Raw genomic sequence first — 24,256 nt, 5'->3', positions numbered from 1 at the left:
CTTATTTTCAAATCTTATTTTTGTTGTTAATTCCTTCTTTACTCAAAGCCCTTAAAGATTTTCCTTTTTAAAATATTTTTAAGATTATTTATTTATTTGAGAGAGAAAGAGAGTGAGCACGAGTAGAGTGAGGGGCAGAGAGTAGGGTGATGGGCAGAGAAGAGGGAGAAGCAGACTCCCCACTGAGCAGGGAGCCTGATGCCCCTGGATCCTGGAACTCCAGGAACGGAACCTGATCCGAAGGCAGGTGCTCAGCTGAGCCACTCAGGTGCCCATTCCTTAATTTTTACTTTCATATGAGCTTAGTTGTGCCTTTAAGGAATACTTAAAAAGCACACATACACAGTGTTTATTATGTTCCGGTTGGTCTTCTAAGCATTTACAGATATTAACTCATTTAATATTCTTAATACCACGGTAAGCTGATACGATTATCATCCTCGTTTTTATAGATGACAGAACTTGAGGCACAGGGTTAAGTTTCTTGCTCAAGGTCACACACCTAGTTAAACATACTCTGCTTCGAGTGTGTGTGTTTGCGTGTCTCTATATGTGTCTCTGTGTGTATTACTGCTTTGGCCGTTCAAAGGTGTTTTTTCCCCTCCACATCTAATGACATGTTCTAGAGATGAGAATTCAGAATAGTTGAAAAAGACACTGTTTACCATTCAGTTATTTCTTACTGATGCCTTCTTTGCTTTGCTCTCCTGGGGCTCTACTCAAGAACAATGTGTACCATGTCAATTTGGAATTGATAAATAGGATGAAGACATTAAATGAAAATTGACATTCCCATTACCACATTCTGCCAGTACATCTAAAATTCAAAATACCCCATTTCCAATTCCAGATTTCACACCTAACAGAAATGCATAAAATAGAGCAAAGACGGATAGTCTAAGGATATCTTCTCCTTTGGTAGCCAGAAGTTTCACACTCCAAAGCCATGCCCCATTGTAAAATTTGTAACAGGTGAGAAGTATGCCATTCTATAAACGGTAGGGTGATAATTATGCAAAGGCAGTGGCTGGGACATAAAGAGCCTCCTGATGGTTGACCCCTGGCACCGTCTCAGATAGATTAATTTGAGAAAGGCCCCTGTGCAAGATGAAGATCTAGAAATTCATTTTTTTTTTAAAGATTTATTTATTTGACAATGAGAGAGACAGCTAGAGAAAGAGGGAACACAAGCAGGGGGAGTGGGAGAGGAAGAAGCAGGCTCCCAGCAGAGGAGCCTGATGTGGGGCTCAATCCCATAACGCTGGGATCACGTCCTGAGCCGAAGGCAGACGCTTAACAACTGAGCCACCCAGGCGCCCCTGGAAATTGATTTTTATTAAAAAAAACTCTTAGTAACGTATGCTGTAAAAAGGCTGAATTACTTCGTATTACTTGAATGTGTGCCATACTCCAGTTTGAAGACTGCTCTTCTACAGAATTTCATTTCTCATGTGTGTACTTCAATCTAACGGTGAATGAATGCTTCGGAATTGTCTATAACCAGGTATGGACAGAGGAAAAGCAGACCTCTTTCTGACACCTTGTGGCAGCAGCTGAGCACAACAAACACAGATTTATAATCTCATCACGTTTCCGGAGTTCTTCACATTAAATACTTAAAAGTGCTCCCTCACTTTTTTTCCTTAAATATAAGATAATCTGTTCAAAATGAACACAAAATCCCCATTGCATAGAAATTCTCTTCAATGGAAATTTTCAAGCCTCAGCCTTTGAAGGCCACTTGTGCATTTTTATACATCTGATATCTGTGTCACTCAGGAATTTAGAGTTTCCTGTAACATGAGGTTGATTGGCATAGTCTTTCATACTGTATTACTGTGAATAAAATCAGACCTAAAATCCTTGGATTTGAGTTTTTATCTGACATTGTGTAAAGGGTTGATAGATTTATATTACTCCACTGCCAAAGTTTAACTATAATGAACTTGGAGTAAATAATATAAAAAGTATCAAATACTGATGTTCCAGGAGACCACTAGAAAAGCCTGTTGATTAATAACTGAAACTAGATTTATTAAGCCTAATGCACTCAGGAAAAAACACCCCCTTGGCAAAATCTTAGTTGTGTCTCACAGTAATTTTGAGGTAGGCCTTGCAAGCAGGGTAACTTTCTGATTGGGTGGTTTATGATATCATGGCTTTGGAGTGGTGGACCCAAGGAGGTAACGGTTTTGACGCAGGTGTTGATGAGTGAACTATTTAGTTTGATTAGCACAGCCTTTCAAGAATCTTATCTTTGAGGTTCTATCTTCCAGGTATACCCTGAAGCAAGCAGCTATTATTTTTGCTTGGCCTCAGTGTTGTTCATTTTATTTTTTATTTTAATTTTTTTTCAAGATTTTATTTTTAATAATGTCCACCCCCAACATGGGGCTTGAACTTAACAACCCCGAGATCTACCTATGGAGCCTGCCAGGTGCCCCGGTGTTGTTTAATACAAGGACAGAAAATTACATTGGTTTCTGTTCTCAAAAGACTTGAATTAATTTACATGAATCATTGGTTTGTTTCAGCTTTGCCCGAAGTTTTTACATACAAATTCTACTAGTCACACTTGGCCATTCAGTGCAGTTGCTGAATTAATAGGTATGTAAAATTGACATTTCATGTATAATCTGTTGCTTGCAGTTGAAATCTTAAAAAACTTTTCATTGAAAAATAATATGCAAATGTGCTGTTTAATAAAAATGTATTTTGAATGATACCATTTTTAAAGGTTATCTAGTGTAACAGCTATTCAAATGGATGTCAAATTAATTGCTGCTCAACCTTCTCTGTAGTATTATTTTGCTAAATCCACAAAACCTTTGTGTTGAAAATAGTTTTATTCTGATTATAGAAGAAATTGATCTATTGCAAAAGTGGGAATTGTGTTTTTTAATAGCTGGAAAGTACATCTAACAGTCGATTTGTTTTTCTGATGTAGCAAGTAGGGGGATTAATGTTACATTAGATTTGTGATAATACATTTTTGTTTCCTCCAATAGAATGATTAGGTGTAGAATTGTATTTTAATAGTGTTTCAGTGAATATGAGAAGAGGCAAGGTTGTGATCAGATTTGCATTATGGGTCATGATTTTTTCCCCTCTGGAAAATTCATGCATGTGAAATTTTTTTTTTTTTTTTTTTTAAGATTTATTTATTTGAGAGAGAGCAGGGGAAGGGGCAGAGGGAGAGGAAGCAGACTCTCTGCTGAGCATGGAGCCAAAGGTGGAGCTCCATGCCAGGACTCGAGATATTGACTTGAGCCAAGAGTCAGCCGCCTAACTGAATAAAATCAGACGCTCAGGCACCTCTGATTTTTATTTTAAGCATGTGTTTGAGAAACAGATAATAAAGAAAGGTATATTCTTTGGAATTCTTAGAAATACTTTAGATTCTTTACCAAGAATCTTTATTTGACAGAGAGACAGCCAGCGAGAGAGGGAACACAAGCAGGGGGAGTGGGAGAGGAAGAAGCAGGCTCCCAGTGGAGCAGGGAGCCTGATGCGGAGCTCAGTCCCAGGACTCTGGGATCATGCCCTGAGCAGACGCTTAACTAAGACTGAGCCACCCAGGTGCCCCTCAAGAAAGGGTTCTGTCTTAGATGTATAAGATAAAAAAAGGAAATTTTGAGCACCCTTCTTTTCTTTGGCATAGTTAGATTTTCCAAAGTCTCCCAGCTAACATGTGCTATTCAGCTGGTTTTTAAAAAACTCATTAAAAAAAACCCCATAAAAAACACTGCAGTTATTCAGAGCCATTCTTTTTTTATGGCAACCCAGACAGAGCCACCCAACCTGGGATTGTTCATTCATGTATAGTGATTGTCTGGCTTTGGGTTAGAGCGGCTGAAAGTCATGGTGCTCCTTGTTCTGTATCAAATTTAAGTGAAACACTATTTTTCCCGAAGTGGTTGATTAGAAAGATGGTTGTAGGCTGCCTTATGGAAGGATGGTTTGAGAACCATTATATATGGTTAGTCATAAAGACTTCAAAATATACCTCAGCAAGTGTTTTGTAGTCAGTTAAGGTTATTCAGGTAGAGTTTAGGTAGTTCACAAGCTGATGTTATTGCTGCTTCTGTTGACATTTTTTTCATTTTAAATAGGGATCTGTAGAGAGATCATAGAAATGTAAAAGCCACCAGAAACTTTGGTTAGTTTGGAAAGGGCCACAATTTGAAGAACTGCGTAGAAGGTAAACCTTCATCTGTGTATCCAGCTTAGCAAAAAAACCCAAAAAAACTGCTTTCTTGTTTATTCAGTAACTGCACTGCATTCCTTCCGTGTCAGCGTGTAGTGCGAGTTGACACTCAGCTCTCAGTTTCTCTCTCAATAGCCAGGCGGTTTCTTTGGGCAGAGGAAGACCTCCCTGTCTCGATCATCTCTTTGGCACGTTCTTTTAGTTTGTACTTTTTAGGTATAGTGGGTACCAGGGTGACAAATGGAGGGCTTTGGAAAGAGCTAATTCTGTAATGATCAGTGAATGATGTATAGCAAGGTACAGTTTAGTTTCATGTTCTCAAATCTTAGGAGTTCCTAAACATTTCAATTTATAAAAAAATGTGCTTGTTAAAGGATTATACTGAACTAATTGCTCTTTAAAATGCAAAATCAAAATTTCTCAAAACTTTTGTTTCCCAGATAATGCTTATGATCCTGATGTGAATGCTAAACAGATATGGATTGACAAAACGGTGATAAATGACCATATATGCTTGACATTCACTGATAATGGGAATGGTATGACTTCAGATAAGTTACATAAAATGCTAAGGTATGTAAAAGTGTAACCTCTTTTTCTTTTTCTTTCCTTCTTTCTTTCTTTCTTTCTTTCAGATTTTATTTATTTATTTATTTATTTGAGAGAGAGCATGAGCGGGGTGAAGGACAGAGGGAAAGGGAGAAGCAGACTCCCCACTGAGCAGGGAGCCCAACACAGGGCTCAATCCCAGGACCCTGGGATTATGACCTGAGCCAAAGGCAGGCACTTCACCAACTGAGCCACCCAGGCACCCCAGAAGTGTCACATTTCTTAAAAACATTGCTTTTACCCAGTTCAGGGGTTTCGTGTGTCATACTTACTGCCCATACTTTTTGTTTTTTTTTAATAAATACTATACCCACAGCCCACTCTGTTCTCTTAAGTCTTCTCATCATTTCCTAACTTTGATTATTAGACAATCCCTGCCATTCTTACCCCCATGTCTGATTTACCCAAAACTCCACCATTCCTTTAGAGTTGTAGTGCCCTGATAACACTTATTTATACTCTAGTGTTAATTAGTTTCAACCAGTATTTCCAGTAAAACGTGGCTTTTGGTGGGGAGTCATTTTAAAGGGATTCTGAGGATAAGGAAGAAAGGAAGATAAGATAGCCATAAAAGCCTTGGGTGCTAGGGTCACAGAATAGGATGTCAGTATGAAGCCAAATGTGCATGAAAAGGAAACCGAGGTACCTAGTACAGATATAGGGTAGAGAAAATGTGGCAACAGAGCCCTTTCTACTGTCCCTTAAATATTTGTTACTCTGCCAAAAACTCCAGTCGATGCCATTAGTTATCATACGATAGTAGGCTTGCTGAAATCAAGGGAGTTGTTCACATTTAGAAGAAATTTCATGGAGTGAAATCTCAAGGGTCCCAGGAGTCCAAACGCAAACTCTGGCAGGATGTGCCAGACAATGAGCTTCTGTTTTAGTATGTAATTCTTACACCCTACAATGCAGATTTAGTTTTCGTTTCAGAGATGGGGAAACACATCAAAATAGATTAAAACTAATTTGCCTAAGATTATGCAACTAGAGAGGATGAAGCTAACATTTATACCCAGGCTTTTTACTTGATGTTACAATTTTTGAATTTAAAAAAATGAAGATTATAATATATATATATATATTTATATTATATTTTTAAAATCCTTTTTTTTTTTTTTTTTCCGTTTTTAGCTTTGGCTTCAGTGACAAAGTCACCATGAATGGTCATGTCCCAGTTGGATTGTATGGGAATGGCTTCAAGTCAGGTTCTATGCGTTTGGGTAAAGATGCAATCGTGTTTACCAAAAATGGAGAAAGCATGAGCGTGGGCTTCTTGTCTCAGACCTACTTGGAAGTCATAAAAGCAGAACATGTGGTTGTCCCAATAGTGGCGTTCAACAAACACCATATCCTTTTGATTTTGAAATAGAAACTGTGGAGAAACTCTGAAAAAATACACTGAACCATTCCCTCCTTTTGCCCTCTTCCGGGTTCTTGTTTTTTAATCACAGTTTCCATGATAGCTCTTGTTCCTACCCGTTGCCTCTTACATCTGAGGCTAAGCCTTTGTCCCTTTCTCTCTTCTGTGGGAATTGTGCCATGGAAACCCTTAACATAAGGTGGTTGCATTCTGTGTTCAGCCCTGTAACTCTCCCCTTTATTTCAGTTGTATTATGTCTAATAAGATGTGTGGTCTGCCTTGAAATTTTCCCTAAGCCCATGAAAAGCAAGGTATCTTTAGGAAAATGTCTTCTGTGTTTTTATAAACAATTCAGATATTAGGAACCATTAAATTAGTTAGGAATCATAATAAATTTGCTCATACTTCATCTTCCTTGGTGTTCATCTGAAATCAAACTAGTTTTAAAACTTAGAAATTAATTTAGGAAATAATTATCTGTTACTATTACTGTTTGAGTTTTTACATTGCAATTGTGAAAAATATGTTGTCGGTCTAAGTCTTTAACTTAAGATATACGACAGATGATAAATTTAGCAGAATCAAAAGCAAGCCTTGCAGCAATTCTGGAACATTCTCTGTTTTCTACGGAACAGAAATTACTGGCAGAACTTGATGCTATTATGGGTAAGAAGGGGACAAGGATCATCATTTGGAACCTTAGAAGGTAAATGTAGAACTCAGCGAGTGGTTTCTCATTTGGAAAGGAAATTGCTTTTGCAGGAATGGTTTTATTACATTTATCCATTGTCACACGGAGTAGAAATACGTTGGAAGGTGCTCATTTTTTGGCATAGGTAACGATTTGTCTTTTCTAAGAGTGTTTTACTGAGGCCACTTTGGCTTCAATTTGAGATAATTTCATATTATTAAAACTAAATTTCCTAGCCCTGCCATTCAGTATCCATAGAGCTCAATTCTCATATTCTGTTATTCTACTCCTCCTCAAAAAGGAAGGGGAAGAAAGTATCCCAGCTAATAAGCCCTAACTTACACAAGTTAGGAAGAGAAATCTTTGTGAATTACTTAAAGCCAGGCATAATTTAACAACTGGTGAGAAAAGTAATGTAGATGAGACCTCTGTATTGCTAAAGATTGTAGTCCTTTATCTTTGTGAGGATAAAATCATTTGTAAATAAGGTTTTTTTAAAAAATTTAGGATGAATGTATAATGTTGAGATATTTAGACACATAGAATGATAGGAATAAACCACAAATTGACTGGTAAGCCTAAAATACTTTAAATCTTTTCTGATCTATATTCCCTTTTTTTCTTGTTTTGCTGTCAAGCCCCTCCCATCCTCACTTCCCTCTTTTTTAAATTTACACTTTTCATTTTGAGATACCTGTACATTTGTGTGCACAAATCTCATGTATTCTTTATCCAGTTTCTCCCAGTGGCAGCATCTTGCAAAACTAGTACAGTAGTATTGATACCAATATTGATAGAGTCAAGAGACAGACATTTTCATCACCCGGGATCCCTCATGTTGGCCTTTTATAGCCACACCCACTCCCTCCTTAATCCCTGACAACCTCTTAACGTGTTCTCCATTTCTGTAACTTCATCATTTTAAGAATGTTATATCAGTAGAATCCTACAGTGTGAAAGCTTTTGGGATTGGCTTTTTTCATTCATCATATTTCTCTGGAGATTCATTTGGGTTCTTGCATGTGTCAGTAGTTTGCTTCCTTGTCCTCGCTGAGTGGTATTGTATGGATGGACCATCATGTGTTTAACCATTCACCAGTTAAAGCACATATAGATTTTTATCATTTTGAGTTTTTGCAAATAAAGCTGTAAACATTTGTGTACAGGTTTTTGTGGAAATATAATCTATCTTTTTCTAAGATAAATGCCCAGGAGTGTAATTGCTGGGTCATATTGATGAGGGAACAGAAGGCTGCCTGAAGACAAAGCAGAAGCTGACACCCTGCAGATCCCCCCCCATGTATGTGACATTCCTCGGCACTCCTGGCTGCCCTAAAACTAAGGAAAGGAAAAAAAAACAAATGATTAACTGACAGAGATCACAATCCTGGGAGGCCTGGGTCTCCCTCAGTTTACACATGTCCTAGTGATTTACAAGGAAGAAGCTTTCTTATCAATAGCCTAACTTCCAGAGATCCGTAATTCAGTTTCCTGAAGCCCTAACATTACCATCCCCTCCATAAAATTGAGGGAAGCTGAGGCAGAAGGAAATGTAAATAAAACGGAATTTCTTTCCGGACCTGCAGCCCATTGATAAGGACACGTGATAGGAGGAAAGTAACATTCTCCAGGGAAGCTACCCACTATCTTACTATTAACACCTTCTAAGGGGGTCAACCACCTTAACTTGACATATGAGTCTTCTTTGACATATGAAAGTGCTTTCTCAGCCTCCCTTTTTCCTCACCTCCCCCAGCCCCATGGTATATAATCAGCCACCTCTCACAACCCGGGGCAGCAGCTCTTTCTGCCCACGGGTCCTGTCCCCGTGCTTTAATAAACCACCAGTTTTGCACCGAAGACGCCTCAAGAATTCTTTCTTGGTCGTCGGTTCTGGACTCCACCCCACTCAACCTCACGTATATTCCACGACCTCATCATAATGGTAGTTTGCCTGTTTGGTTTTTTTAAGAAACTGCCAGAATGTTTTTCAGAGTGGCTCTACCATTTGACTTTCTGCCGGCGGTGTGTGAATGTATGCAATTTTTCTGCATCTTCCTGGATTCCTTTTTTGTTTTTCCCTTGCTTTCAGCTCCTCCCTCCCCTGAACCAGGGTAGGTGTTTTGTTTTGTTAATTAAGTATATTTGCTTATCTTGCTGTGAAGTTAAAATTTAGCTCTTTCAAAAAATTGTTTTTATAGCTACAAAAATGCAACAGAGTTTGATTTTGATAAGGATAAATATGACATCAGAATTCCTGAAGATTTAGATGAGACAACAGGGAAGAAAGGGTACAAGAAGCAAGAAAGGATGGACCAAATTGCTCCTGAGAGTGACTATTCCCTGAGGGTATGTATTCAGCTCTCTTTCTGGACATGAGAAGATCATCAAATAATGGAAATTATGTTATCCACTTGTGTTATAAATGCTGTCAGTGATCTCTAAGTAAAAGTACTTCAGACAGGAACCAATTTATTTAACTTTTCATGAGCACGCTGATTTATTTGCTCAGAAAACAGTTTTTTAATTTTAAAGTCATCAGGTCTAACAGCACTTGAGGTTCTTTCCTGGTGTGATTAGATTGTTTGCATTAGGAATACTAGAATCAGTATGTCCTGTAGGAGCCATATTAATTAATTCAGGCAAAAACAACAAATTCAGTGTTTCTCTTTTTTAGTGTAAAATATTCTAGAACACGCACCTTAATTTATATCCGAAAGCAAATAAATCGTAGACTACAAATCATACACATTAATATAATTTTGTGATAAATCTCTCTCCACATTTGACCTTAGAAATAGGTTTTTGAGATTGAAGAAATTAATACTGTTTAAAGTGTTGATATGATAATAAGAATATTGTTTCTTAGTCACTCTAAGACATATAGTACTAACTTCCCTTTCTTTTTTGTGCTAAGATGATTCCATAACCCCAATCTGAGGATACATGTGACATTTACACATTTATAACTTTCTGAGACCCTAGCAGTTATAGACCCAAAACCTTACTGAAGTATGTCCTAGTTGTTAAGAAAATCTTGCTCAGTTATGAAACGGGTCTAGAGGCAGGCAGAGCAGGTGGTGTGGATTTTAGTATACCATGAAGTAAAAGGTTTTAAAATATCGTTAATTTTATAAATGACAAAACACCACTGATTTTGAAATCAGGAAATAAAGAGAAATGTTCAAATTTTAGTTTTGTGTTGAACCTTTCATCTGTCTTGTGTTATTCATTTCTTTAGAGGTACATGATGGCTTGGAGGCAGGCATAGAACAGTATTTTTTTTTTTTAAACATGTTTTAGGATACAGACTTCGGTCAAAATTGTAAAGTATATAAACTTTCTTTTTTTTTTAAGATTGATTTACTTATTTTAGAGAGAGCATGCCGTGTGGGTGGGGGCAGAGGTAGAGAGAAAATCTCAATCAGACTCTCCGCTGAGCGCAGAGCCCATGCTGGCCTCAGTCCCAGGACCCTGAGATCATGACCTGAGCTGAAATCAAGAGTCGGCCACTTAATTGACTAACCCACCCAGGCACTCCAATATCTAAACTTTCATGCGTTTAGAATTGAAAATACATTTAGATTAGTGCTGATTGTTACAGTTCAGTTTTTTAAAAATACTAAGTGTGTCTACTTGGCTTAAGTGTTGGTGTATTTATATTTTCGTTTTCAGGTGTACAGTAGACCTTTTTGTCTATATTAGATTTTGCTTGTTATTTTGCCTAAATAAAATTTATCATTACTTTTAAACTGCAATAGTAATTTATGAACCTGACAGAAGAGTCAGAAAATGCAGTCCTTTTTTGTACATATGTACATTCTTTAAAAATTAAAATGAGATCTCACATATGCTGTTTTGTAACTTCCTAAAAAATTTTATTTGTAATATATTTATATAGGTCAGTAGATTGTTTTCTGCAAACCATTTTTCTGGCTGTAGTATATTGAGTTTATTTTTATTTTCTTATTTTATTTTTTTTAAGATTTTATTTATTTATTTGACAGAGATAGAGACAGCCAGCGAGAGAGGGAACACAAGCAGGGGGAGTGGGAGAGGAAGAAGCAGGCTCATTGCGGAGGAGCCTGATGTGGGGCTCGATCTCATAACGCCGGGATCATGCCCTGAGCCGAAGGCAGACGCCTAACCGCTGTGCCACTCAGGGGCCCCTGAGTTTATTTTTAAAGAAAAGCAATCAAATATTAACTAATGAACAGCTTTATAGTCTCTTTTGTTGAAGAGTTCATGGGTTCTTATATCAAAGCAAAGTGTTGGTTTCTTTTTAAATACACATATCAGTAATGTTGAATGAATTTGTAGGTAATTATTTGGAAAGGACAGATGTTGTTGTGTGTCTTTGCAGGCTTACTGCAGTATATTATACCTAAAGCCAAGAATGCAGATCATCTTACGTGGACAGAAAGTGAAGACACAGCTGGTTTCAAAGAGTCTTGCCTACATCGAACGTGATGTTTATCGACCTAAATTTTTAGTATCCTTTATTATCCGTTTTTTTTTTAAGACTATTTATTTCTTGTCTGGTTTGGGGGAGGGGAGGGCAGGAACAGGAGGAGCAGCAGGCAGAGGGAGAAGCAGGCTCCCTGCTGAGCAAGGAGCCCAATGCAGGACTCAATCCCAGGACCCTGGGATCATGACCTGAGCTGAAGGCAGATGCTTAACTGACTGACCCACCCTGGTGTCCTTTATTTTCCTTTTTATAATGCTGTATAAAGATACATTTATAAAGTGTATTTCTCTTCCCCCTTTCTCCTCCTATCCTGATATGGAGTCTACTCCTCTCCAACTTTGCTGTTTTTTAATACACTTTCTGACTCATTAAAGAATGACTTGGAAAGGGTGATTTGAGGGGAATAAGGTGGTATGTTCAGAATTTTCCTTAACATTTAAGACTAAAACGGTGAGAATTACTTTCGGATTCAACTGCAGAAATAAAGACCATTATGGGATAATGATGTATCACAGAAATAGACTCATCAAAGCTTATGAAAAAGTTGGGTGTCAGTTAAGGGTAAGTTTTGTATCTGAAATGTCTATCTTTTATAAAAAGTTAAAATATTATGTTATTTGGTCAGATGTGAAATAATATGCGTTGCTTAATGACTTTTAAATGTCAGTGTTTTTAATAATGTTGGTATGGCACTTGAACTTAAAATACTTTTATATTAATTTTTCATTTGGTCCAAATAATCTTCTGAGGGGGACAGAATATTTTATCTCTGTTTTACAGATGAGGAAATGGGACTAAGAAGTTAAGTAACTTGTGCTAGACCTACAATGAGTATGGTTCTTAGATCCAGACGCAGATCTTTTGATTGCATTTGGATATGGATCCCTGATTATTCCTGGGATGAAATTGGTTATTTTATTTCATCCTGACTCAATAGCCAGAAAAATAGGATCATATAGGTGATTTACTTTGGAGTTAATTCCTAAATACATTGGAGCCTTCCTCCTAAACCACTTCCGTTGTTGTAGAATTCAATTTAGGATGACGAGCATTGCCCACTATGCTAGGCTGTTCATCCTTTACATGTTTTCATAGAAAGTTTTTTTCAGAGTGTATGTGTTAAGAATTCAGTGATAAATTCTAAAAGTCAAGGTTGTTAAAGGTATTAAGTCTAGGCATATCTTGTTTTCCAAGTTTATGGTTTTCATTTTCTATTCATCTTGTTTCATTCTAAGTTCTTTGTAGAATGCTGTGAGCTCTACACAGTGTAATAGTGTGGGTTTTCTTGAATATTGCTCAACAGGGGTTGTAACTTGGTTATATATTTTACATGACATGAGCCCAAAATATAGCATTTTTGCAAAAGTAAGCAAACTTTGTTGGATTCTTCTGGGTAACCACTAATTTCAGTTAACAGCTAAATACAGAAATCTGGCAACCATGATATAAGGTGTCAATAACTTTTATTTAAAATGTTAATTTTCATTTATAATTGGACTAGTAATTTTCATCAGAAATATCCTATAATTAAAGTTATGGGGAATTTGGTAAAATTAGAACTGCATTTTTGGTAATAAGCTTTGTTTCTCAAGTGCTTTGGGATTCAAAGGAAACAATGTATCTGCAGCAGAATGTAAAATAGTTTTTTCTTTTATCATTTATGAATCTGACTTAAGATACACAGCCCATTTTTCCAACCCAGTTAAATTTGCGTTGTGTGTAATTTCTGGTTAAGGTTGATCTTGTAAAAAATAGGCTTTTACAGCCAACTCTTACATTGTTTTTCTTTACCAGGTGATGGACTGGGCATAGTATTTGCATTCTGTGGATTCAATAAACAGTTACTAAATAAGTGTCAGATACCTGGTATGAATTGCCGTGCTTGATGCTCAGAATAAGAAGATGATAAGATACAGAGCATGCTCTCAGAGCTCTGGTGAGGGAAAATGTGGTACAAGTTGGAAGCATCAGAAAAAGCTTCTTGGAGAAAGTGGTGATTGAGAGGACTCTCAGTTGATGTCACTGTTTTGAAAAGTCTGGCAAGGGTATTCCAGGCAGACAAAAATCTCTGCAAAGGAAGGGACCTCATTAAGGGAGTAGCTAACTCTGCTGGGGCATGTGCGACTAAGTCAGGAGAGTGATGGGGAAGAGACAAGAAGATGAGGCCGGAAAGAAGGTGAACAAGAACTACAAATTGAAGGGTATTGTGGTTTATTAATGGTATGAGATGAGGAGCCACTGATGGTTTTTAACAGAGTGGGATTATGATTAAATCTGCATGGTTTCATCTATATTTCTGAAAATTTTCACTTTCACTTTTTCCCTTTGTAGACTCAGCTACAATTGTGAACAAAATATACTTGCTAATCACGTATAATCAGAATATATGACTCATATACTTTGATTTCAATATTTTAGCTAGCAGCATTTTTACTTCATCGCCATTAGCAACTGGATGTGACTTTGGATAAATGATTTTAATTTTTATCTAGCAAACTTTTGGAATATTATTGCTAGAGTCTCTGCTAGATACTGTGGCTATAGAAAAGAGTTGTGGTTTCCACTATCTAAGAAATGCATCCCAGTAGAGGTGGTCTTTTTTTCTTTTGTATAAAAGTGGGGATGATAATACTTGTCTAAATGGATATTTGACAACAGTGGAAGTGGTTTTGGAGGAAGGCTCTAATACATTTAGGAATTAACTTCTAGAAAAGTAAAATATACCTACCAGACACTATTTTTTAATCTAAATTTCATTAGAATGACATGAACTGTAGGAAAATGTTTCATATAAATTATAAATCTTTGTGGAAGATAATTATTTTGAGCATCATGTCTTATGCTTAAAACACTGATTTCATTTTCCTTTTCAGGCAAACAATATGGGTGTTGGAGTAGTGGGAATTATAGAATGTAATTTCCTAAAGCCAACTCATAACAAACAAGATTTTGACTATACTAACGAGTATAGGTATGTTACCTATTTAAGTTCCTGACTTCTTACAGTTTATTTTGGAAATACTTTCATTTCTTTTCCTAAGCTGAATTTTTTTTCTGTCTTGCGGATGTTTTTATATTATAGAACTTTCAGAAAATTGGTAGGTTAGAGGCTTACATAGAAAACACATTTAGCCATCTTCTCCCAACCTAGGAATTACATTCTACTCCATCACCAGTAGAAATTCATCCTCCCCTGTCTTTATTGATGAAGTATTTCTGAGATTTATAGTAAAAATAGAGGATGTTCGTGCTTTCTTGGTGTCAACACTTACTGTGTAATATCCTGAAACTTTGTACTTATTAGATGGGAACTTGAAGGTAATTTAGTCCTGTGTACTTTAGACAGAAATACTCCGATCTTTTAAAAGTGGTTAGAAGTCAGAATGAATATGACCATCAGTTTCACTTGTAGATTTAGGAAGCACACTTTCCCCTAATGAGCACATATGATGGAGTAGAATGCATAAGTCATGTGAACATTGGTGATAAAGACAAAGATAATGTCATAGACCCTTTTTTCAAATAAAGAACAAATAAAGTAGAATAAAGAAAATAATAAAGGTAAGAGCAAAATCAGTGAATTAGGAATCACATATAATACAGAAAATCAGCATATACTCTCGAGTTCACTCCTTAGGCAGAGGCTACTCCTGTTAGTTGAACAGGGATAATTTAATATAAGGAATAAGGATAATAGGGTGATTACTAGTGAATTAGGGTGATTACTATTACTAACTAGGATACTAGAGGTTGATTACTAGAAGGGGTGAAAGAGGACAGTAGGTGCGCATAACTAGCAGATATGAAAGACTAACTATTCCCTCAAGGTTGAAAAGGACTAGGAACTAGGAGAGGTCCTCCTGCCCCTAGAGTCAGAGATTCAGATCTTGTAGTGGTCATGACAAACATAGGAACAAGCTACCTGCAAGTTCCTTGCCAGAAAAAGAAGGCCTGGCCAGTGCTGGTCTGTAGATGTGACCTGCTATTGCTAGAGGCTGTGGGTGGGCTGCAGCTGTTCTGTAGAGGGACCTGTCTTTGCCCAAGGATGTGGGCACCCTGGAACTGGTCTCTTGCCGGACGTTGTGGGCTGCTGGAGGGCAGAGCGTGGCTAGAGAGCACAGCTGGAGCTCCTCTGGGGGCCTCTGGGCTCCCTAATAATAATAATAATAATAATAATACGTACCAGAACATGAAGAACAATGTCTTGCTGTCACCTAGCAGGTTCTTTGACCTGTTAATCCAGTTCAGCATTCTTCAGGCTGCCAAAGGATAAATGTTTACATGATCAAGCTTCAGAATCACAAAACTGAGCAAAGAAGACTGGATTTGGAGCTGATAGACAATAAGTTCATAACTGAAGAATATCAAAAAGCCCGAAGTTTGTTCTTTGATAAGATTAGTAAAGGGGCAATAAAAGGGGAAAAAAGAAGAAAACAGAAATCATCAAGATCAGAAACGAAAAGGAGGCAGATGCAAAATCATCAAAGGAATAGCATGAGCAATTTTTTACCGTCTTAGATGATATGGCACATTCCTTTAAAAAAATTGAATCAATTTTTAGAAAACTTCCCACATTCAAACATTTAAGAAGGAAGTAGCACAATCTTACACAATCTTAAAGGCTTTATGAGGGCATATAACTTTTGTAGTGAACGTGTAAATATATTACAAGGCAGGGAATTTATGTGTCTCATGATCGAGATATAAAAATTTTAATTAAAACAATAGCAAATACCATCCAGTGTTATGTAAAAAGGATAATTAATACATTAAAACCAATTGGATTATATTCCAAGATGACGTTTTAATATTCCAAAATCAAAGTAGTTCATCACATTGATGTTAGAAAAGAAAAATAACCGTAAGGTTATTTTCATAGGTACAGAAAAAGCACTTGATAAATCACAACACCCGTTTGTAATTTTTTTTTAAATTTGAGAGCACACGCACACGAGTGAGTAGGGTGGAGGTGGGGGGTAGGGTGGGGCAGAGGGAGAGGAAGAGAGAATCTTAAGCAGGAGATCGTGACCTGAGCCAAAGTCTGAGCAACCCAGGCACCGCGCCCATTTGTAATTTAGGAAAAAAAAGAGAACACTTACAAAATCATTAATAGAAGGGCATATTAGCAATACAGAGCATTTACAGAAACACCAAGCATCATTCCTAATGGTGAATTATTAATAGCTTTCCCCTTAAGGTTGAAAATGAGATAAGGATTCCCGCTATTCGCCATTGTTCTTGAGGAAATAAACAGTATAATAAGGAAAGAAAAGGAAGTAAAAGTTACAAGGGTTGGAAAAGAAGAAATAAAACTTTTTTGTACAAGATAATAAGTATTGAGTATATAGTGAGTCCAAAATAATCTGCAAATCTAGAAATAATAAAGGAACAAGTTTAATGGTATGTATTCTAGGGTTGCTGGATAAAAAGTATTCAGAAATTAATTGTATTTCTGTTTACCAACAACTAAAAACTAGAATATGAAATTTAAAAATTTCATGAGAAGTGTCAAAAAAAAAATCAAGAACGTTGGAGTAACTAAAATATGCAGCATAAACAATGAAAACTATGAAATATTGTATATTGTAGAGTGAAATTTAAGCCCCAAATAAGTAGGCATACCAGGTTCAAAAATTGGAAGGCTGAATTATTATAAGATGTCCATTTTTCTCTAAAATAATTTACTACAATTCCAGTTTTTTAAAAAAATAAAATCTTTGCCAGTTTGTATGGCTGTTGATATTACTAATAGGCTTATTCTAAGCTTTGTGTGGAAAGTCAGAAGTTCCAAGATAGTTAAGACAATCATTAAAGAACATCAAAGCAAGAAAACTTAACCTACTAAATACCAATACTTGTAAAGCTATGGTAACTAAGTGTGGTATTAATTAAAGGATAAGCAGTCTATTGAAATAGAGAAGCCAAAAATAACCCCCCACTTATACGTTTGGTTACCTGATTTATGACAAAGATTACATCATAGTATAGTGGGAAAATGATCATCTTTCCAAAAATGCTGGGTCAATTGGCTGTTTGTATGGATAAGATGACTTCTACCTTAAATGAAGAAAAAATCAATACCAGATGGATTTTAGACCTAAATAAGAAAGGCAAAAACAGAAAATGAGAACAAGATTCTCAAAACCTTTAGTAAGCAAGTTTTTAAAACAAGATGCAAAAAGAATTGATCATAATGGGCAAAGTGGAAAAATTATTTAAAATGAGTAAGACAGAGAATGTTGGCAAGATGTAGAGCATTTGGAGCCCCTGCACATGGCTGGTGGGTATGAAAATCGATCAGTTTTGAGGACTGTTAGATTATTGAGTAAAACCAAACATCAGTGCCCACCCCATGACCCTGCAGTTTCACTCCTCGGTATATTCTCAACACAAATGGGCTCAGTCTCTTGGGCTAAGGAGCAGTGGTGATGAGAGACAGAGAGGAAGAAGACTTGAAAAAGTGAAATACAGGGAGGGTATGTTTGGGAAGGAAGATTCATTCTCATTTGGACACTTACATGTGATGTAATAGTGGAGAAAAAATTAGTGGGAGATCATGGTGGGGATAGAAGTGTCTGGTTCATCTGCCAGTGTAGAATTTGAAGCCTTGATATTTGAAAGCTTTGTTTTCAGTTTAGAGTGTTACACTGACTGTAGCTTGTGTGTGTGTAGTTCTGGCACAGTATGTGCTTAACTCAAATGATTGCTGAAGTGTGGCCTTAGGTCCCACTGATTTGCTTTTTATTAATATCTTATTGGGGGGAAAGTAACAGTCTTAATTGTACGACAGAAGCTATTTTGAAATATCCTTGCTGGTGATGATTGCATACTTCTATAAACTAAAAGTTTGAGTTCTAATTTGAATTGAAGCTTATAAGTTTATCAGTTGGGGTTGGAATTCAGAGAGCCTGTGGTGCTCCCAGTAATTGGTCTGCAACATACTTTCTCAACAGAGGACATAAAATAGTACTGTTTGTATCTTCAAAGATGATCCTGGCTCTGCTCTGGGAACTTAAAAATGTCCTTGTAGAAAATTGCCATTAGAGCATTCTTTACTAACTGTACCTTTGGGAGTCCTCAAGCTCCCCTCCCCTCTAGTGTCCACAAGATCCTTACTAAGTCATTTGTACTTTCTCTGTGTTTTTGACAAAGATTTGAGCTTTATCTTTTTTTTCCTTAAATTGGTTCTGATTACTTTTTTTAGACTGACAATAGCAGCGTTAGGAGAAAAGCTGAATGATTACTGGAATGAAATGAAAGTGAAGAAAAATGCAGAATATCCTCTAAATTTGCCTGTTGAAGATATTCAGTAAGTACATTAAAAAATATCAACCAACTCTGATATCAAGATGTGATACTGAAGGGTATAGTGGTGCTACACAAACTTTGAACTAAGCCAGAGTAAGAAGTAAATTGTGCAGGGCGCCTGGGTGGCTCAGTCGTTAAGTCGGGCTCCCTGCTCCACTGGGGGCCTGCTTCTTCCTCTCCCACTCCCCCTGCTTGTGTTCCCTCTCTCGCTGGCTGTCTCTCTCGCTGTCAAATAAATAAATAAATTCTTTAAAAAAAAAAAAAAAAGGAAGTAAATTGTACAACTCCAATCAGCACACCGTGAAATGAGCCAGTGCATGTATACATTTATATATACACACAAAAGATTCACGAAGCAGTATTTATCCATATGTTGCATGCTGATACTTAATTCATTTAAAAAAATAAAAGTCTTGACCCACTAAATTGATTTCATGATCCATTAATGGGTTGCATTTCATAGTTTGAAAAACTCTGGTCTTGTGTAATAGTTAGGATCACGGGTCTAAAGCCAGACCTGAATTTAGATTCTAGTTCTGCTTAAATAATGATGTGACATTGAACATGTTACTTGGCCTTTTGTAAGCTTCCATTTTTTTTTTGCTTGTAAAAATGGGAACAGTGGTAGCACTCACCTCCTAGAGTTACAAGACTTAAAAAATATGCCTAACAAGCATTCAGTAACGTGGTAGCACACAGTACCAATATTGTGAATGAATGAATAACAACTGTGTACTGATGGAAAGATGACCAAGATGTATAATGAGGAACAAAAAAGATGCAATTCAATGTATTTCCCATTTTATTTTTTTAAAGTGTCCATATACGCATGCATAATTCTGCAAGCACAGAAAATTCTGCCAGGGTTTAAAAAAATGAACAGTGTTAAGCTCCTGAAACAAGGGGTTTGTATTTACTTTATAAATTTCTGGAGCACATGGGTGGCTCAGTAGGTTGACCGACTCTTGATTTCGGCTCAGGTCATCATCTCAGGGTAGTGAAACTGAGTCCTGCATCAGGCTCTGCACTGGGTCTGGAACCTGCTTGGGATTCTCTCTTTTCCTCTCCTTCTGCCCCTTACCGCTCTCTAAAAATAAATAAATAAATAAATAAATTTCTGGGTTGTTTGAAGTTCATGTAACTATGTAAATGCTTTTTTAAAAATTTAGATTTAAAAAGTTATTGGCATTAAGGTGAAGTATTCAGTATTCAATGACTTGTTAGTTGTTAAGTGAAATGTTAAATGAATCCCTAAATTCTTCTTAGGGTCATTGTAATTTTCAAATGATAAAACTATAAAGCATTTTATAAACTAAAGGAATATACAAATTTTAGATATTCAGATATGCTTATGGTAAAGGCTGAAAGTGTAATAGAATTATTAAAAATGCTTAAATTAATAACAATAGCTTGTCTATTTTCTGACTTGAGTATTTTATTGTGCTCATAAATATACTAGGTTGGACATTGCAAATGCTAACTTAATATAAATTTCAGAGCAAGGCATTTGGAATCTTTTCTTAAGTTGTTTGCGTTTTTATTACCAGAGAATAAATTGAATAGTATGCTATTAAACAAGACCTTTAAGTCTCATTGTTTAAATTGGCCTGTTAGCTTTAACCTTTTGAAGGTAACCAGAATTGTTGTTTTTAAAAATTTAACTAGCTGCACAACAATAATTATATCGCAGGCATTTCAGGAACAGAGTTAAATAATAAAGGCATTTTGCAGTAGAAATGATGTAGAAGATCTAATGAGGTATACTTTGCATCTGCATTTTCATACTAATATTACATCATTTTGTTACAGGAAACGTCCTGATCAGACATGGGTTCAATGTGATTCCTGTCTAAAGTGGCGAAAATTACCAGATGGAATAGATCAACTTCCAGAAAAATGGTATTGCTCCAATAACCCTGACCCACAGTTCAGGTACCATATAGTTGGTAGAACCCTTTTTGGAAAGGCAGAAAGAACTGTTTAAGATGTATGAATAGGCGCTGGTGACGTGTTATTCCCATGTGATTTTTCTGACTAGAAATTGTGATGTTCCAGAAGAGCCTGAGGATGAGGATTTGGTGCATCCTACTTATGAAAAAACCTACAAAAAGAAGTGAGTGTTGTATTAGTGATTGGCGGGGAAATAATGCCCAAATTATTAACGATGGTGGGTGTGCAGCATTAGTTTGATGCTTCTCCAAGATCAAGCTAGTACAACCCAGAAAAGATTATGACCCCCAAAAAGATTTTGATGGGGATGTGTAATATCAGATGCTTTTGTTAACTTTATACCTCAGATACCTGCTCTTTTTTCACCTGCTATTTATCCTGCCCTATCTGCAAGATAGTGTGCAAACAGAATAGTTTGTCTTTTTGGGCCACACACAGATGAATCATAAATGAGTACTGCCTGATAGGAGCTTATAGTCTTAACAGGGAAGGTGAGACATGCGCATTACCAATGAGAAGTTGACAAGTACCATAGAAGGTAGGATCCAGTCCTGTTGGGAAGTCCGTAAGGAGAGATGACTTCTGGGTGGGGATGGGAAGGGAAATCTGGATCAGGAAAGTTCATGAATGATATTTGTGTAATAGGCCTTGAAGGATGGATTACATGCAGATGTACAGGAAACTGATTCATTCAGCTTCAGAGCAAATACGTGAATGGGCATGATGGAGAATAGAGGAGGGAGGAGGAAGCTGGGTAATGAAGGCTAGTCAACTCTGGTGACCTATAGGCTAGTGTCCACACACAGAGGCCCAGGGCATGCAGAACTTCCAGGTGGTTTTGATTTAGAGTGCACAGTTTTTGAAGTTAAATCCAGCAGCAGGACTGTGAGTAAAGAGACCAGTTAGAAGCGTGTATGATGTTCTCGCTCAGAGGTCTGAGAATAATGCTGGTGAGGCTGGGAAGCTTAAGGCAGACATATAGGGCATCACTGATCTAAAAGGTAGAAAGTATTTCCCTGCTTAAGGGTTTACCACTGATGGTGATGAAACTGAAGCAGAGTTCAGTGTACATATGTGAGTGACTCAGTAGTGAAATGCCAAGTATGTCATTGAGAAACATTGAAAAATAATAATTAAATTTAAATATGTTCACTTTTCGTCTTTTTTTTTTTTTTTTTTTTTTTTTTTTTCTTTTTCCTTTTTTGTTTTAGAGACAAGGAAAAATTCAGGATCAGACAACCGGAAATGATCCCTCGGGTAATTAATGAAACCTTGCATTTTATAGCTGTGTATTATTATTGGGTAGTGGCTAGTTTAACAAATAGTTTTAAAACTTAGCAGTTATATAACATATTGAAGTGATTTTGTTCATTCAGTTCACATACTCCTTTTCTTATGCCCCTCCTTGCCTTCCTAGCCCAACAACTTCATTCAAACTGTTCAATTTTATTATTTAGTTGGGCATCTTCTGAGGAAAGGCAGGCATTAAGAATCTTACCAGCCAGGCACCTGGGTGGCTTATTCATTTAACCATCTGACCCTGGGTTTTGGCTCAGGTGATGACCACAGGGTTGTGAGATGGAGCCCCAAGTTGGGCTCTCTGCTGTGCGTGGATCCTGCTTGGGATTCTGTCTCCCCATCTCCCTTTGCGCCCCCCCCCCCCACCAAAAAAAGGAAAAAAAATGAATCTTTCTGTCACATAGGCAGTTAAGGAAAAATTCACAGGAAGCCCTGGGGAGCCATGTTCTAGTACTAACCTGGACCAAAGCTACAGTGTTTTTCTCTTTTTGTTGACCGTTTTCTTAGTGCTTAGTGGTGTTAAGGATCTTTTTCTGAGTATATGGGTAGGCAGTTGTACTTCTTGTGTAAGGAAGTTTTGGTCTGCTGCAGATGTGTATGTTTGCTTTTAGTTACATTGAAATGTTGTCTTAGGGCAAAGGCTGAGGGTTTGGAGGTGAGAACAGAACGGGGTGAAAAAGAATAGTGGGCTTATTCTAAAGGCAGTATCTTTGACTTTATTTTCTGTTTCTTTCTTTTAAAAATATAAGTTTTTAATTGTATTTTAGTAAGTCCTATATAGTATAGGGTCAGTAAATCTTGCTGTAAAAGACCAGATAGTAAGTATTTTAGGCTTTGTGGGCCACATGCAGTCTCTGTTGTGTATTTTTCGTTTTGTTGTTTTGTTTACACCTTTAAAAATGCAAAACCATTGTGCTCACTTGCAGGTTGGATTTGGCTTATTGGCCTGATAGTGGCTCTTTAGTATAGCCTAAAGAATTTACATGGTTAGGATAGTTTTCAATGTTTTTTGGGATACGGGGCAAAGGGAAAAGAATATCTCGTGTTTTGGGGCATGGCACATTAAAAAAAAGTCCTTTAAGGTCGATTTTTTTTCTTCCAACAGATTAATGCTGAACTCTTGTTTCGGACAACCCCCGTGTCAGGTCAAAGCTTTTCTCCTGTGAAGGAAAGTGTTCCAAGAGGACATCTTTCAGAAGTGGCAAATACTTATGCAACAAGACTTATAAATAATCATCGAGGTTCACCCCAGTCTGAACCTGAAAGCAACAAGTCAGTGGCTAAAATGTTTTTCCAATGGGGAATGAATATTGAACAGAGCCTTTACTTGACACTTCTGTGGCAGTAATGCACTTCTAAGAAGTTGTAGTTTATATATGCATGTAAAAAGTCTTAAGGATAAGTTAATTCACTTTTATTATTTAAACTTACCTCACCCCACTCATGCCACCCACTTAAATCAATTTTTAAAATTCCAGTTGTATTCATTGTGGAATCTGATCAAATTTTCACCCCTTTGAAATTCTGTATAGTATAGAAATTCCTGCTTTTAAAATTACCAGTATCTTAAGAGAAACATAAAGCAATTAATAGTACAACACTATAATGTAAAGTGTGACCCAGGAGTTCTTTGCTTGTGGCAGGCTGTGTATTTTGGATGAGTGGTTGGAGAAAGAAAGGTATGAGTGATATGTAAATTGAACAGTTAGCTCTCTTGACTGGAATGGTCGGGGAAGGTTTGGGATGAGATAGTACTTGGTTTGGTTCCTGAAACTCTGAAAGCAGTACTCTGTGCGGACGGCCTGTTCAGAGGGAACAGAATGAATGCAGGTGGAGAAGAAAACATGGTGCCAGTGAACTAGGGAATCAGACTGACTACACGTGGTCTTTTTTGTTAAAAGATAAACATTGAAACCAGGTTTCCTGAGATGAGAGGATGGGATTTTCTGAGCGGTTTTGTAGCCGTCATTAAATTCTCAAAGGGATTTTTGACCTCCAAAAGGATTAGAAATAACTGCTTTTATGCATATATACATCAGGAGGGCATGTTCTAAAATAGTCTGCTGTTTGCAGCCTACCTTTTAGGGGCTTGTTTTGGGGCTGGATTGCTACTTGTGTAGCACACAAGAACTTGTGTGAATTTTTTTTAAATAGTCCCCTTAATGTTCTTGGCTTTTCTTCTTAAAGATGGTTCCAAACAAAGTAAGAAAAAGTGAAGTCTGTGAAGTTTACAGATAAAAGATAATGGAATTTCTTCTTTTTTTTTTTTTTTTTCTTTTTTAAGGGAGAGGGGCAGAGTGAGAGTGGGGGGAGAGAGAGAATCCAAACAGCTTCCATGCCCAGCAGGGCGGGGGGGGGGGG

General features: G+C 37.0%; 1 protein-coding gene across 1 annotated transcript in view; it reads left to right on the top strand.

The window, feature by feature from the left end:
- Window positions 1–24,256, top strand: part of MORC3 (MORC family CW-type zinc finger 3) — a 41,969-nt gene that overhangs the window by 7,527 nt on the left and 10,186 nt on the right. The window contains exons 2-14 of the mRNA XM_040620979.1: window positions 2,535–2,607; window positions 4,648–4,780; window positions 5,951–6,165; window positions 6,738–6,885; window positions 9,072–9,219; window positions 11,234–11,362; window positions 11,780–11,899; window positions 14,212–14,309; window positions 18,543–18,647; window positions 20,456–20,578; window positions 20,685–20,759; window positions 21,808–21,853; window positions 23,001–23,167. Coding sequence (XP_040476913.1) covers window positions 2,535–2,607; window positions 4,648–4,780; window positions 5,951–6,165; window positions 6,738–6,885; window positions 9,072–9,219; window positions 11,234–11,362; window positions 11,780–11,899; window positions 14,212–14,309; window positions 18,543–18,647; window positions 20,456–20,578; window positions 20,685–20,759; window positions 21,808–21,853; window positions 23,001–23,167 — 1,580 coding nt within the window. The remainder of the gene's footprint in view (window positions 1–2,534; window positions 2,608–4,647; window positions 4,781–5,950; window positions 6,166–6,737; window positions 6,886–9,071; window positions 9,220–11,233; window positions 11,363–11,779; window positions 11,900–14,211; window positions 14,310–18,542; window positions 18,648–20,455; window positions 20,579–20,684; window positions 20,760–21,807; window positions 21,854–23,000; window positions 23,168–24,256) is intronic.

Source organism: Ursus maritimus, unplaced genomic scaffold (genome assembly GCF_017311325.1).
Source record: "Ursus maritimus isolate PB19 unplaced genomic scaffold, ASM1731132v1 scaffold_4, whole genome shotgun sequence".
Classification (NCBI taxonomy): Eukaryota; Metazoa; Chordata; class Mammalia; order Carnivora; family Ursidae; genus Ursus; species Ursus maritimus.
This window is presented reverse-complemented; position numbering and strand designations above follow the sequence as displayed.